The sequence below is a fragment of the Phyllostomus discolor genome, chromosome X (assembly GCF_004126475.2).
Source record: "Phyllostomus discolor isolate MPI-MPIP mPhyDis1 chromosome X, mPhyDis1.pri.v3, whole genome shotgun sequence".
Classification (NCBI taxonomy): domain Eukaryota; kingdom Metazoa; phylum Chordata; class Mammalia; order Chiroptera; family Phyllostomidae; genus Phyllostomus; species Phyllostomus discolor.
The window spans coordinates 60,064,305-60,080,533 of record NC_050198.1 but is presented as its reverse complement, the minus strand read 5'-3'; the positions used below and the strand labels follow the sequence as shown (position 1 = coordinate 60,080,533).

The following is a 16,229-nucleotide window of genomic DNA, read 5'->3' as shown; positions in this document are numbered from 1 at the left end:
TGGCTAGAGTAACCTCCTGGTGTATATTATCTGCTCTTCAGTTGACTCACTTTCTGTGTCAGGTATCAAGTTTGCACATTGCCTTGAAGCACCTGTTTTAGAGAAGCCAAACACAAAACCAGCCTTGGGTGGGATACTCTTGATTTGTTTCATGATTTGTGTTAAACATTCAAATGAACTAACTGAACGAAGCCTTGGATATTTTCAGTATCTATACAGTCTTTTCCATGTAGTATTTACTTTTCCCTACTGTTGTCAACACCTGCTCTGTCATTCTCTTAGAAGGCAGCATAGGCCCTCACCAACTTCAGTGGTGCCACTTGTAGTTTCCTTGTCATAGTTCTTGATGTTTCTTCCTCCACACCTTTTGAGATGTCCCTTTTAGTCTGTACCTGTTGCGCTCTGACTGGAGATCAATAAATCTGAATGATAAATACCCTTACTCTTCTGTGGAATGAAAATGAAGGTTACCAGACCCTTGAGTCCAGACAATGCCAACAATAAGACTGAAAAAATAGTATGAAGAGTCTTAAAAGAAGCGCTATTGGGTGGTTATTGGAATAAAATCTCTCCCTAGACCAAGGTTTTTTAAAATTAAGGTATTGATAAAAGGAAAAAAAATGGTTTTTGAAAAAGGACAATCAACTGTCTTCCAGGTAAAGTCTATTTTACAGTGGGGTGTAATTCCAACTTCTTATGAAGATAGGTTTATTACTGTAAATAAATATGAAGTTCTTGCTTAGTTTCCTTGTATCTTTCATTCCTAATATTCATTCAGGGATCATGGGCAGGAGTCTTAGGGATAGCATGGTTCCTGTTTTCACAGAATGCTTGGTAAAACCCTACAGGTCCTAAACTAGTGCCTTAGGCACCATGGGGTGAGGGCATGGGGTGAAGACACTGGGTGAGGGCACAGGGTGGACGGGGAGAGGCCACAACAGTGGCCAGGCCTCCAGCTACCCCTGCCACTAGAGCAGCTTTGCTTTTCTATTTTACATATTAATTAGGCTTCCAGAGTCTTTTCAGGAAAAAGAGTCTGCTAGTCCAATCCTTTCATTTTACAGTTGAGTCTTGAGTGTTCTACCCTGAATATTTGAAACAAGGACTTTGAATATCATTAGGGCTTATATTACATTTCTGTCAAGGTTCTGAAAATAAATTTTTGAGATTGACAAAACAAACAAATGAAAGCTCAAATTGTTGCTCTGGCACTTAACCCCCTTCAGGATGGATGCAAATGTTCTGACTTTTCTGTCTCATTATTTTGTGCCTAGTAGTGTCAAAACACATCCCTTGGTGCTCAAGCATACTGTATGAATCTGACAGGACCCTCTTCTCATTGTATTAGCTAAGCAAGGAATACTGTAAAACACAGACATTTAAGTTTGTGTGTAAAATGTAATGAGAATACTTTAATACTAGATGAAGAATAAGAAGGAATGATATAATTTTTTTACTATAAAATAGATTATAGTAAAAAATAAGAATGTAGGATAAGAAGGAAGACCAAAGGATGTTTCCTTCATGACCTGAGGTTTTACGCGAACACACTAAATTTTGTAGGGAAAAAATCAATTGGAGCATATTGATACAAGGTATATGCCAGTTACCTACCCTAAAAGCCTGATTTTTCCTGGACCTCAAAATGGCATTATTCTTACTACTGTGCTGCTGCTGCTACTGCTACTTCTTTTTCCCATGTACATGTACTCCACACAGCAGCCAGGCCCTCCTAAAACTTAAGTTATATCAATCACTTGTCTGCTAAAAAACCCTCAAACGGCTTCCCATCTTGCTGGGTAAAACCCAAGTCCTTGCAATGGCCTACAACCCCCTATGTGATCACTGCACACCATTGACACCCCCAGCCCAAATCCATCACTAGCCTATTTATCAGACTTTACCATTCTCCTTACTCAATTCACTTAAGCCATACTGACCCTTTGACTGTTTTATCTTAGATCACAGCATTCAGCTCCCACTCTGGGCTTTTGGATTTGTGTCATGTCTACCTGAAATGTTCTTCTCCCAGAAGCCAACAAGGCTTCATCACTTAATTCTTTCAGGTCCTTGCTGAAATGCCATTGTCCCAAAGAGGCCTTCTCTAACCATCTTATCTGAAATAACAATGCCCCACAAACATTCCCCAACACCTTTACTCTGGTTTTTCTCCGTAGCACTCATTATATTGAGATATTTATGGGTTTATTGCCTATCTCCCCTCACTAGAACATAAGCTCCACATGGACAGGGACTTTGTGCACTGTTGAATCCTGAGCACAAGTTAAGCACTTAAATGTTTGTTGAATTGTTTTCATCAGGATTTATTTTTTAGTTTTTAAAGATTTTATTTATTTATTTTTAGAGAGGGGAAGGTAGGAAGAAAGAGAGGGAGAGAAACATCAATGTGTGGTTGCCTCTTGTGCACCCCCTACTGGGGACCTGGCCCACAACCCAGGCATGTGTCCTGACTGGGAATCAAACCAGCAACCCTTTGATTCGCAAGCCGGTACTCAGCCACTGAGCCATTCCAGCCAGGGCTTCATCAGGATATTTTGAAAATTCCTTGTTGTGTCTATATACAGAAAAGCTAAAACAACTTGAAGCTTCTAGAAATATGTTATTTCCCAAACTTTCATGGATCTGCACTAGAGGCACCACTAGGTCTATACTCCAGTCTACCAGGACTTGAAGTAAGAGGAGGAGAATCTAATCAATATAACCTTTTCTACTACACTCAGGGAATTGACTGTCAGCAGTGAATTCTTTCCCTCCCCATCTCACCTCAAGGTTCTCTTTTCTCATAAAAAGGTCAGGTATCTGAGGAATACTGTTATAACTTGCACAGAGCAGGTACCCAGACTGACTACATTTCAGCCTTGGAACCAGTCCACACTGAATTTCTCCAGGGTGTAGGTGATAACCAGAATAGAAAGTCTTCTGAATCACAAAGATTAATCTTACAGAAGCTTTTATTTCAGTGATCAAAAGAATGCAGTAAATGGAACCTATATTGATTAACATTGGGCATGCAACTCTACCTCAAGCTGCTGTTAAATTTTGACAGGCCTACATCTTTACAACTTATTTAGGCACATCTTTGAAATTCTCAGACCCTGATATACAGGGCAAGTTAACTTCTTCCTTGTGGCACTTCAGTAATGAGAATTATGTTCGCTGGTTAGATGCCTTTATAACTAGAGGCCTCTAGATACTCAGCTGCCTGTACTGTCTTGAGACCATACTTTAATTAAATCAAAATATAAGGGAGATAAGTTAGAAAGCTGAACTGTATTATATGAACATTCCATATTTTTTTCCAGCACTGATGGTCAAAACACTAGTTAAGGAGGCCTACAGTTAAGTACCAAATTACTCTTCCCCCACTGCTGCCTTCCTCAGAGACACCAAGATGTGTATCAATGTCCCTAGAAATCTGAAACGAGTCCACGCAAATGACAGATTTTACTCGTGTGGTCCCACTATGCAATTACAGAAAGCAATTCCAGTATCCAAATTGTAGGAAGCAGTTAATGGGACTTTGAGAAAACACAGTCCCACAAACAGTAATACGCATCTAGGAAAGTTTTCCATTAATCTGTCCACTGTTTTCACAAGATTAATGTTAAAAAAACCCCACCAAGTACACATATGACCGTTAAACCCAAAACACACAAAAAATTGGTCTTTGTTCATTCTCTGATGACCAGATGCTCCAAGAGTGCCAAAGGTGGGAGCCAATGCCCCCATAGCCTTTTCTTCAACCATTCTTCAACTATCTTCCTTTTCCAAAAAGGTAAGGCTGAAATCAGTCAGAAAGGCTTTCTGAGAACACTGGCTTGGATTTCTGGGTCTGTTCCAGTCGATTCAAGATGAATTGGCTTGTATCAATGAAGCGCTCAACGCAGTTCACAAAACAGGCCTCAGCCCGACTGTCCAACTTTGGCCCAGGCTTGTCCATGCATTTCTCCTGGTCAGGACAAGATTAAGAATCACAAAAGGGAATTTTGCCCAAAAAAGGGGGGGGAGAGTAACTTGCTGTTTAAAAGAAAAACTTTACCTAAAAACAGTATCTGATGCATTAATCATAGTTCACATTTGGTGGCAGCTTACTCTTTGGCAAGGAATTTTCCACAACTTTACATCAAATTCTCATAACCCTACAGAATAGGTAATGTTATTAATTTTCATTTTAGAAAGAGGGAAACTGTGACATAGAGATACTTTTCCTAATGTCATAGGGACCAGAAAGTTGTGGAGTTGACATATTACAAAACAAGGAAAATGACAAATTACAAGTGAATTAATCCTTTGCTGAATTTGGTTACAACTCCACAATGCCAACTGTATGAAATGTGTTTAAAATTAACTGCAGAATTAAAAAGGGTGAAAGGATAAATCATTGCAGCAAGACACCCGAAAATGTACCAAAGAAAAAAAGAAAATCTATGACCTGAGATTTTGTAACCTTGTCTATTTAAGCCAGAGGTTCTTGATTTCATCTTAAATAAGGTGAGTGGGAAATTGTATAAATGTTCCTAAAGCTTACCAATTCTTAGAGGAGTCCTTAACCATATCCAACACTGGGCCGAATGCAATGAATCACAGATATTCTTTTTTAAAGAATGAAAGCACTGTGGTCCAAGGCAAACGGGAGTTAAGTAAGCATTTGTTAAGGGTCACAGTCCAGCAATACCATAAACTTATGAAAAATAAAAGGGACTTCGGAAACTGATGACTGTATCTAGTTCAAGTTAAGCAGTTCAAATGAATTGTGGTCATTATTCTCTGCTGTGTACATAAGCGTCAGACCCTCCTGTTCCAGTGAAAATTACTCTTGGCCTCTGAACTCTGTGAATTTTGTATGTCAGGTCAGGGCAGTTATGCTGTCATTGGCAGCCAGAGAACACTTTGATTCCAAGGTCCAAATGCCTTCCACCCTTTTGACAAAGTCCCCTCATGGGGCATACTCAATTCCTTAACCTTCAGACCCAAGACGGCTTGATATTACAAAACAATCCATTAAAAAGGCAAGAAAGCGTGTATGTTGGGACAGATTATACCACTTTTATAGTTAGTAGGCTAGAGGTACTCATTTGTCACAGAGGATGTTAGAGAAACTAGGTAGTCAAAACAAACCCTGACGAGTCTGGGAACAGGAGCTTTGCTGACTCCCTGGGGCTCGGAATTCCAAAAATTAGATTCCAGTATTGGGACTCTTTCTTTCATCAGTCTTGCTGACCACCACTAGGCATTTTCAACCTCAGTCGCCTAAAGTGCTGGTTGGGACAGCAGCATAAGTCTTCTATGATCCCCAGTCCTCTGTACCGACAGAGTAACAATCGTGAGAAGCAGAGTCAGTCACCTTTTCTCCCACCCAGTTCGGCCTGAGAAATCTAAGGAAACCAAGGGGTGCTGTCAGGTGCTCCCTCCTCCCCAAGTCCCTCGGGGAAAGGACAAGGGGAAAGTAGGTACGGTGACCAGGTCTCGGCCACAGGCTTCTCACCCAACAAAGTTCGGTCATCTGGTGCACCAGCTGCTGGAAACGCTGCTTCTGAGTCTCCACCTCAATGAAATGCTGCAGTTGCGGGTCCACTGAGCCCAAACCCGCGGCAGAAGATGACGAAGAGGAATCCATCCCAGCAGAGCCACGGGTGCTGAAATGAACTCCGTAGCAACTCACCGACCTTCACGTGTCTCCGCGACGGAACCGGAACCAGAACCCGGTGCCTTGGGGACCGCCCCCCCACAACACATTGCGCCTGCGGGAGACTTCACGTGGGCCCCACTTGCTTCACAGCGCTTCTCCCAGCAGCCCTAGCGTTCCACCCTGGTCAGAGCCTCCTGGACCCACCTTCTGCCCCTAGCTGGCGCACTCCACTCAGGCCTGCTTTGCCTGCTCCTGCCTGTGCTCCCAAACCCGCTCTCCACCCTCCATGTCACTGGGCGTTCCTAACAGCTGTCTGCGCACCCGCTCTCTCCCTGCCTCTACCAAGAGCTGTTGTTCTTGGCTACATGTGCGCTCTTCTCCCACCCTCATCCCTACCCTGCCTGTGCACTGAGGTTTCAGGACTTGCATCCCGGCGCCTCATCGCTGTGCGGACCTTATTCAGAAAAGAATTTTTTTAAAAATGAAGTAAAAAAGGAAGTTACTGCAGACCACATGGGCAGTTCCTGGCCGGCCCAACAGTCCCACCCTTGTCCACTGCTGAATTGCCCCGCGCTTTGCCAGGTGCCTTGTTCCCAGACCAACTGATTGGACCTTCTCTTAGTAGTTCCAGGTTTTCCCCTCCTGACTTCGGGAAAGAGGTTCCAGCAGAATTCTGAGAGCAGAAGTTTCAGAGGCAGGATTTTCTCAGAGCTGGAGGGGATAAATGTCGAGGATCCTGTCAATTTCTCAAGACAGGAATATGCCAAACCAATGCCACAAAACAGTTTTCTAGAACACTGAGATGGGGCATTTCAGGGAGGCTGTGTAAATAATTGAGATGGCAAGAAACCTTCATGCTTTCCAATAATTTTATTTTATCAAAACACCCTCCCCTCCCATTTCTGTGACACCATTTTATTTTTGCCAAATTCGACCTCCCTTCCCAGTAAGCTCTAATGCCTACCCAAAAGAGCTGTTGGACCCCTTGTGAGGCTACTTGCATTCCCCCCCACCCGCCAAACTGTTTGCACCCCAAATTTAGTCTCTTGATACTTGGGACATTTATTCTCTGAGGCACAGTACGAGGTACAACAATTCCATGGCCTTTTCTCACAAGGTACTATCTCAGGGAAGCAAAGAAGAGAGGCATCCATAGACGTAGAGAGGGGTCTTTGTGTATTCAGTAAGAGTACAAAAGCTTCAGGGCCTGTAGACTGGGTTTGCCCCAAAGAAAGTGAAACTGAGGTTTGTGGAGGAGAGTAGAACCATAAAGCTTATTGGTGAACTCAGGATTCTTCATCCATGACATCTAGGATATTACTCAGAAGAACTCTGAAAGTGGGACGTTCATCTGCTTTCTAAAACCAAAGAAAAAGTACAGTATTATAGTGGGCTAAAATCCAGAATTCAAGGGAAATGCAATGAAAGAACAGCAAAAGTTTATTAAGTATATACTGTCTGCCCTGTAACATACCTTGTTGATTATCAAAAAAAAAAAAAAGGAAAGAAATAGTAGTACTCTATAAAATACTCATGCACTTTCCATCTTTAGTAACTCAGATTATTAATGGGATGAGGACAATTTGCAAATTAAACTGACAAACATTGATTAAAATAGGGTAAGTTCATTATGTAATTGTATACCAATGCCTTCTTATTTTGTACCCTCAACTGAAAAATGGCTACCAGGCAAGAGGTTGACAGAACTCAAATCCTATAAGCTTTGATACTTTTTAGCTTGGTTTCAAACACTGTTTCTATCATCTCATCAAAATTAACAAAGGAAATAACATTTCAAGACCATGGGCTGCTTGCATCACTGGGCAGGGATCCTAAGCACCTGGAACCTATTGTCTGGTTTGCAGACTAAGGCCTTTTGTGGCAACCAAGCCTCTCAGGTATTTAGTGATTCAAGGCATAGTCATGCCAGAAAGATCTCAATTTATCAGAACCCAAAGGCCATCAATTTCTGTTTCTTTGAATCAGCGGCTCTCAAACCTAGATGAATATCTGAATTTCTGGGGCCTTGGCCAGGTAGCTCAGTTGGTAGGAGTGTTGTCCTGATAACACCAAGGTTGCAGGTTCAATCTCCAGTCAGGGAACAGACAAGAATCAATCAATGAATGCATGAATAAGTGGAACAACAAGTGGCTTGTGCCCCCCATCCCCCCTCTCTGAAATCAATAAATTAAAAAAAATTAAAAAGATATTTCTGGGTTCTACTCCAGACCTACCTCCTCAGAATCTCTGGAGATAAGGCCCAGTCATCTATAGTTTTAGGCATTCCCCAGGGATTCTGATGTACATCCACTTTGGAGATTACCACTTTAAACAGGCTGTGGTGAAAGTGCCTCTCTGAAACAGTTAACTAGCAGAGTGAGGATATCCTAATTGGGAGGGAGCATAGCCCTTCAACCTTAATCCTGAATGGCACAGGAGAGAGAACAGAAATGTCTCCAAGGGGCTCTCCATACTTTCCTTGTGACTCCAGTCATTTTTTGAAGGAAAAAATGCCATGACCTGATCCAGATCCCCAATTTTTTTTTTTTTTTACCATCAGAAGGGCTCCAGATTCATATATGTGCTTGTTGGACATTGTCTTCCTGTTTCTAGTGGGGCAGAACTAAAAGCTGAGCCTTTATTTTTACTAAATATTGATGATGCCAAATTAAGGTTGCCAAGGATCTACTGAAGTGTAGAGAAGGCATCTCTGGAAGAACCAAAGGTGATAGCAGCAAAGCATTTCAGTAATAGTAGGACAGGCTCTTTATTTTCAAAATACAACACGCTCTGTAATGCACCATTTTTTAAAAGAGCACTACCTATTTTTGTTCCCTTTCAGGTCATAGCACCTTTATTTTTAAAATCTCACCTAGAGGCACAGCCAGGAAGGGTTGGCAGTAAAGTAGAAGAAAGGACCCATGAGTCTCAAAAGAACGAACACACGTTTTAATGACTTTTCATTTTTAATGCCATACATTTGTCTGAGTGCTTTTGGCTTCCCATGTATACTAGGTGATATGGCTTCACATCACTCCCTCTCCCTAAAGCTGAGTTGTTATTGGAGTCTGCTAATAATACTCCAGTGAGAATTGGAGTGGGCCCAGGAAAGTTTATGGCCATAGAAGGATTAGGGTACAGGCTGGGGTCTTAAAATGTTTGCAGCTCCATGCAGTCAGGGAGAGTGGGGACTGGGTGCCTAGCTGGCTAAATGAGAAACTAGGTACAAGAAAATAATTTAACAGGTCCCAATAAAACACTTACCTCATGCCAGCAGCTGTACATGATGGTATATACCCGCTCAGAAGCTAGATGAGGCCTGTAGAGACGCAGGCCTTGGGCGATGTGTTCAGCAGTCTCACTGTTAGTAAATCTCTCATATGGCATCTTCCCCAGAGAATAAATTTCCCACATCAAAACCCCTAGAAAATGAAAAAAATGTAGTAAGTCAGTTTTCAGTCTTTTCAGGTATCAGGGATCCTAGTCTTTCTAAAACAATCTCAAAAAGTAGATTCAGCTGAACTGCCCCTCTGTGATTTTTGTATTTTGTCCAAACTTCCACTATAGTGCTGACCACACTGGAGGCTAATCAGGGTTGCACTGGACCATTAGCTCCTCCAGGAGAGAGACAGCATTGTATTTGTCTCTGTGGTTATAGGGTCTGGCAGAGTGCCTGGTACATAATTGGTATTCAGAAGCTGTCAAATACTGAATAAATTGTTTGTTGCCCTCATTGTAATATATTATAAATTCTAAGAAGGCAGGGATTGTGTCTAATTTACTGGTTTTATCCCCAGAAATCCTGGGGTGCCTGACATAGTAAGAACTCCCTAAGGATTAGATGAATGAAAGCAAGAACAAATTACCTCTCTGTGCATGATGTAAAAGTGTCAGTTTCCCTATTGCATTCCTCTGCCTTCGAGCTGTAAAATCTTTATAATCTTATCCACTCACCAAAAGCCCAAATGTCAGATTTACTGCTGAACTTGCTGTACATAAGCACTTCTGGTGGAGACCACCGGACTGGAAATTTGGAGCCCACTGAGCTTGTGTATTCATCATCCAGAACATACCTGCAAAGGATTCAGAACTCATTACTGTTAGGATTTGGAGAGCTTGATATGTATCTATGTTTTCTTGGTACAGTCACAAGAATTGCACAAATACATGCCTACAGGCCAGTCAGTGTGTTTTAAAAATGTTATTTTTTAAACATATTCCTGTTCTTATATCTGATTTAGCTTCCTTGATTGACAATTGTTTATAGCAAAGGTGAAGTGAAATAAGACCTAATAGGCACTCCCTTCCTCCTCTCTATCCCTGTCTGTTCTCTATCTTTCGCCTTCCCTCCCTTCTATTCTGCAGTTGCCAGTGAGACTTAAACTGATTAGGAAATAAGAAGGGATCGAATAAGGGCAACAGGATTAAGAAATCAAGATAGACATTGGGAAAATTCGTTTAAAAAAGGGAAGGAGAAAGGAGAAGAAAGGAATATAACAATAAAACAAAAGGACAAAAGAAGTGACAAATCAGAGAAAGAAAAATGTAGAAAGATGTTGAAAAAGGCTAGAATGGGGAAAAAAAGAAAAGGATTGGAAATTGCAATGTCTTCTTAAATTTGTACTGTGCTATTTTTACTTTCGGAGGGAAAGATGAAAAAGACACACTTACCTGGACAGGCCAAAGTCAGATACTTTAACAACTCCTTGATCGTTTACCAAACAATTTCGAGCTGCCTGTAGTACAACAGATAGCAGTGAGACTCCATCCCTGGCACACAGGTTAAAGGCACAAAACTTCTGCCCACCAGGGGGGTAAAGCCAGGGTAGCCTCATCTCTTTGAACTAGAGACACCTTTCCACTTATAGGAGTCAGCTGACACTGAGAAATGTTGATGTATTTCCACCACATGTAAAGCAACCTGGTATGTGAAGTAATAAGTAAAACACCAAGGACATGCAGAATCACTTCATTCACATTGGCATTTCCACAACACCCCATCCTGCACTGAGAGAATTAAGGGAGAACAGAAGTCAAGAGTGATTTGATTTCTGCTTTTCTTCCAGTGGGACTAGGGCCCTCTGAGCCTTGTCCTGGTTGAAATAGGCAGGGGCACAAACTCATGCCTCTAGAGGCCAGGCAGGCAAAGTGAGAGAGTAAAGCAGGGTGGCTGGAAATTGCAGGAAGTTGCAGAGAATGCAGCTTCTCTAAAGTAGGCAGCTGCTCCTCAGCTCCAGCTTACTGTTAGCATGGCCTGTGAGATTGTGGACCTGGTGTTACAAGTTTGTATAGACTTTCAAGAGAAGCTGAAAATCCAGTTTTTTTTAAAATATAAAATGTTCCTTTTTAAGTCTTTGCTAATATATAACATTAAAAAATAACATACCCACAGGCCCCAGTTTGTGACTCTGATGTAACCAAATGATGGCTCTTGGCCAGGAGCAGCCCCTTTGGGAAGCAGCATTGGCCTTCTGCCCCTGAAGGACCCTGCCATTTCCTTAGTGTGGTATGGGGCTAGAAGTGAGTGAGTGCTCTAGCTCCTACCATGGCAGAACTTGTGGTGTTGAGGCTGGAGATCCTTGACTGGCTGACCACTGGGCAGAGGCTCACCTAACTTTCAGTGTTTTGTAGATAAAACTGAAATGATGGCTTCAGAGCAACCCTCCTCATCCATGTATGATATGTCTTCCTCCGCTACTTCCACCCCCTTAGCCCTTGATCCCAGGCCAATACTTCTGAGATCCCACCAGGTCTCTGTGGAGGAACTGCTTTGACTCCAGGTATTCCATGGCTTCACAGACATCCTTGCACATCTCCAACAGCTGCTGACTCTGGAAGTGGTGGCGCATCTCCCTCAGGTAGTTCAGTAGGCAGCCATTGGCCATGTACTCAGTGATGATGAAAATGGGGCGCTGTTTGGTGCAGACACCATACAACTGTACCAGCTTCTCATGGGAAAGATTCCTACAGGAGAGGCAATGAACCAATCCTGCCCTTCTGGCTCTTCATACCAGTCAGAAAAGGGCTGGGGTAGAAAGGGGTTGGCCTGGGATTAGAGTGTCAGATAAGGGACCACAATAGCAAGTTGATTTTCCTCTTTCCCACCCTAAATTCCAACAGTGCCTAATATGTAACAGTGAGCAGGGACTTGGGGACCATCAATAGAACAGGAAAGAAATCAAGGGGTAAATGAGAATCAGTCTTCCTTTGGAAAGTCTCATTTTCCACAACCACTCTGAAATGCTCCTGAGATGGTAAGCACCCATGATCAACACTAATCTCAACCAATGTCTAAGGCAGATAAATGATTACCTTAGAAATCAGGACTCCCACCAATAAAAGGTTGACCTCAGGCCCTGGTTCCAAATCTCCTTCACTAAACGTCATGTTAAATCACAGTGGATTGTCCTGGTAATTCCTAGACTCCAGCAACTGGATTGAGTTTACTTTGGGCTATAACTTACATCATGACTTTCGCTTCTTCAATGAACTCATCTTCAGACATGGAGCCTTCTTTGATCATCTTGATGGCCACATCATACTGGCCTCTCCATTTCCCATACTTCACTACCCCAAATTGTCCGGTCCCTAGCTCCTTCAAGAAGGTCAGGTCCTTTGGATCAATTTCCCATGATCCTATAACAACAAAGTCTTAGTGTGAGTCTTCGGGAGTCCTGTATGTATACTTCCTACAATAAAAAAGAATCCCTACTGAAGCAAAAATAGACAAACAGTAAAAAGGAAATTCTCAGGAGTCCTAACACATCTTTGCTCAGGTAAATCTCAGGGACAAGGGATTACTGGTTAGAGGAATCTGGGAATTTTAGGTGCAAGTCAGCCATAAAGGCAACCTCTTAAAATGCTTTATGATTATGTTTTTTAAAACCACAATTTGAAAAAAAAATAATACCTTTATGAGTTTATGTTTTTACAGTCCTAGTAGGAGCCACCGGAGGGATAAAATAATTAAATAACTTTTGTTTTGCTCTGTCTTAACTTTCCTTGAGACAGCTGGTGCAGAACAATGTGTTGCAAGGACACTTGCCAGGCAAGGTCTAATTGGGTGTACCAAAGCCAGTCTTTGCACCTGGACAGTCCACTCTACCCTAGAGAAATAAGCAGTTACCATAGCCCAGGCCTGCAGTAGAAGGTGCATTCTTGTTTCGTTGAGATACTGGATATTTGAGCCTAGATATGAGTCCTGAAACAAACAGAGGGGGTCATGTTCCTCATGCGGCATACGGGGTGGGATACCTCACACATCCTCATTTAAAACCTCACACTTCTGATGTTCACTTTTCTAGTACATTTTGAATCCCAGAAGATGTTCATAAACCTAAATTTTTCTGGAAGTTTCTCCTCTTATAAAAGAATTTTTGAAATAAAAAAGAGAAAATATTAATTGAAATACACTCCCCAACTAAATATATCCCCACCTCCCAATCTAGGCTTAACTCACATTACTACCTTCTCCATGAAGCTTTTTCCCTTACCAATCTTCCAGTTTTTAGAATATCTACACTATAGCAGGTCCTCGAATAATGTCATTTTTTATAATGTTGGTGTGCTGCCATAAGAACTTAACACTTGTTTATATCAATTAGCCTGTGGTAAATTGGTTTTGTTACACATTGTTTTGCTTAAAGTTACAGACTCTATCAGTGGCATTAAGTGAGGACTTACTGTACTTACAAGCTGTTTTCTGATGTTTTCTAACCTTATTTAATTTGAGGGCAAGGATGTTGGTTAATACTTTTCCTGCATTCTCCTCTAGTACTGAGGAAATTACTGAGTACACAGTAGTAACTCAATGAATACTTGCTGATTCATTAATCACCACTCTCACCTATGTCATTCCTTATCACTGAGCATAAATCTTCAAATGAGAAATCAGTCCTTATGGGTAGAAGTTCTTTTATTGACCTCCACTGAGCATCATAGGGGCTGACTTTGACAACTAATTTGTACTGACTGCCCTGTTAGGCTTATTCTTCCCCTCATCACCTTGTTCTGAATTGCTTCTTCTGGCATGTGTCACATCCTTCTTTTGTGGCCCTGATACTCACCTGCAGAGTTATGCTGGTGGTAGTTAATGAGCTCAGGGATGGTGCTGAAAAGGTGCTTCTCAGCCAGGTAATACTGGCTCTGAGGTGTGGAACACACAACATAATGCCGTATCACCCCTTGAGGGTCCCTAAAGAAGTAGATTCTAAGTCAGCAACTTGGGAGCAAGGGTCACCCAAGGCACAAGAAGTGAAGTGAGATGAGTTTTGAGTTTCTGGGACAGAAGAAGTAGGAGGGGCACACCATTAAAGAGCTGTTGGGAGGGGCTCCCTGTGTTTTGTCCCCAGGACCTTGGAACAGTAGCACTCACCCTGTAGATTTAGCATACACAGACACAGTATATTTTCCAGCTTTGCTGGAGTCTCTTACAATGAAACCTCCTTCTTTCCCCTGAAACAACAAAAAAGAAGCTGACTGTAAGGAGGAAGTGGGGCTCACATCTGCACCCCACCAGCCCAAACCTGGAATAAAATAGAACAACCACTGATTTCACTGCCAACTTCCATGCTTCAGCTGCGAGCTCATTGCTTTTGATACCAAAAAGTTTAATTGGGACCCCATAAAATGATGACCTTGACACTCCCTTGCCTGGAAGTGGCAGGCAGCAGCGAGTCCTTGATTCAGTGTCCTCATTTTTTGTTCAAGAAAATGCCATTTGCTTGTGGTGGCTCACTTACCTCTTGCTTTAGCAGTTCTTCAGCTTGACTCCGAGTCATGTGTTTGGAATACCACCTGTGAAAGGAGAATACTTGAGTAGCTTCTGGGTCATGGTGTAATTGATTACAGGATTAGAGTGCCCTCCAAGGTTTGTTCATCCTAGTGATTCAGTCAATTCACTCAATCCCTATTTATTGAGTGCTTACCATGTGCAAAGCACAACTGCATCCCTTTCTCAAAGCCCAGTTGGCTGAAATTTCATGGAAGTAGAGGGCAAAAACAGGTGGCAAAGGGTTGCAGGGAATGGATCAGGAATAGGACACTTAAGGAAAATCCACTTCTATGATTGAGAAGACAGGACAATGGCAGAAATTTGACATTTTCACCCATTCAGAATGTTTCCTATAAGGCTATCAACTCTATCTTTGAGTGAAGTTCTTCTATATTTCAAGTGTGTGGTGATCTCTTTAGGTCTCATAAGCAAAGGGTGTTTATGGTGAGAGTAAGACATGAGTGCTAACTTGGGATGGTGGCATCATTGACTTAATTGGCAGTGATTTTAATAAGTACTTGAAATAAAAAATTATAAGGAAATTTCTTTTATTTAAAGATTTTATTTATTTACTTTTAGAGAGGGAAAAGAAGGTAGAAAGAGAGGGAGATACACATCAATATGCAAGAGATGCATCAGTGGGTTGCCTCTCACATGCCCCAACTGGGGACCTGGCCCACAACCCAGGCATGTACCCTGACCAGGAATCGAACTAGCAACCTTTTAGTTCACGGGTTGGTACTCAATCCACTAAGCCACACTAGCCAGGGCCAAAATTTTGTTGAAACCACAAAAAAAAGTATATACTATACTTTATTTCTCTTGGAAGATTGTGCACTGGAAACATAAGCATACTCACTCATACATTTCAATGGAGTCTTCTGCTTCGGTGACATAGTTACTAGGGATGTAGCCTTCCTGCCTGTAGAGAAGACATTGTGGTAGGTCATCCAGCACTCCCCATCCTGGGGGAGAGACAGATTCATATGCCCATACCCCCAAGCTTAGAACAAATCTCAAATGGAGGTACTTAAACAATGTCCCTCCCTAAAGAGGATCGTGCTGCAGGTACATGGCTAGTGAAATGTGTAGCTTCTGCACATGTGGCATTGGTGATTTGCGCATTACAGTATGTGGGCCAGACCCTAGAGTCTCAGAGAAATGGCCACATGTAGAGCTACACTCTGGGAAGCACTTGGAGGGACTGCCTATTCATCCTGGCGTGGGAAGAACAATTTATGGTTGGAATACCAAGTAGGGAAATTACACTGCAGGACTTTGCATGTCTGTGGAGTGGGCAGTCACAAGGCTCAGGGAAGGCTGTCATAGACTCACCCATTTTTATCTCGTGCTCGCCACCAGGGCAAGTTGCTCTCCTCCAGGATAAAATAGTCATCACCTTTCCGCAGCTGTAGATCATTTGCATTCATTGGCATGTAATCATAAAGGGCTACAACCTTTTTAAGTTCACTTGTGGAGACTGGTGCTGCTGTTGGTTCAGGAGGCAGTGGCTTTTTCAAGATCTGTGTAAATACGAGAAAAAAAAGTAGGGTGGTTTGGCTAGACATCAAGTACTCTCCTCTCTCCCAATTCTCTGGCTTACTAGACACATCATTATAACCCAAATCAGGCATAATAAAAACATTTATTCAGCATCTATTTTTAAGCACTTATGCAAGGGTTCTCAGTCTGGGGTGCACAGTAGAATCATGTAGGGAATATTTGTTTAACAATCCTCACACCCAAGCAGTTTCCCAGACCAATTACATCAAAATCTCTAAAGATGGAACCCAGACATCAGTATTT

At 42.2% G+C, this 16,229-nt stretch overlaps 2 protein-coding genes across 3 annotated transcripts in view; both read right to left on the bottom strand.

Annotated features, from left to right (window-relative positions):
- Window positions 1-2,956: 2,956 nt before the first annotated feature.
- On the bottom strand, window positions 2,957-5,757 carry TIMM8A (translocase of inner mitochondrial membrane 8A). The gene is made up of 2 exons (XM_028523238.2): window positions 5,507-5,757; window positions 2,957-3,970 (listed from the first exon to the last, which is right to left on the bottom strand). The coding sequence occupies exons 1-2, from the start codon at window positions 5,636-5,638 to the stop codon at window positions 3,809-3,811; spliced, it is 294 nt and encodes a 97-aa protein (XP_028379039.1). The 5' UTR covers window positions 5,639-5,757; the 3' UTR covers window positions 2,957-3,808.
- An 811-nt stretch (window positions 5,758-6,568) lies between these two features.
- Window positions 6,569-16,229, bottom strand: part of BTK (Bruton tyrosine kinase) — a 30,787-nt gene continuing 21,126 nt past the window's right edge. For both annotated transcript variants that reach the window (XM_028523099.2, XM_036017093.1), the window contains 12 exons: window positions 15,759-15,946; window positions 15,283-15,345; window positions 14,392-14,446; window positions 14,025-14,104; window positions 13,717-13,844; window positions 12,777-12,851; window positions 12,115-12,286; window positions 11,398-11,614; window positions 10,322-10,386; window positions 9,605-9,723; window positions 8,915-9,072; window positions 6,569-7,008 (listed from right to left, as the gene is read on the bottom strand). In XM_028523099.2, the coding sequence (XP_028378900.1) occupies window positions 6,937-7,008; window positions 8,915-9,072; window positions 9,605-9,723; window positions 10,322-10,386; window positions 11,398-11,614; window positions 12,115-12,286; window positions 12,777-12,851; window positions 13,717-13,844; window positions 14,025-14,104; window positions 14,392-14,446; window positions 15,283-15,345; window positions 15,759-15,946 (1,392 nt within the window). In that variant the 3' untranslated portion in view covers window positions 6,569-6,936. The remainder of the gene's footprint in view (window positions 7,009-8,914; window positions 9,073-9,604; window positions 9,724-10,321; window positions 10,387-11,397; window positions 11,615-12,114; window positions 12,287-12,776; window positions 12,852-13,716; window positions 13,845-14,024; window positions 14,105-14,391; window positions 14,447-15,282; window positions 15,346-15,758; window positions 15,947-16,229) is intronic.

Coding starts and splice junctions, on each gene's coding strand:
- TIMM8A (XM_028523238.2), bottom strand. CDS start 5,638: ATGGATTCCTCTTCGTCATCTTCTGCCGCGGGTTTGGGCTCAGTGGAC. Junction 3,971..5,506: donor AGATGACCGAACTTTGTTGG/GTGAGAAGCCTG, acceptor TGTCCTGACCAG/GAGAAATGCATGGACAAGCC.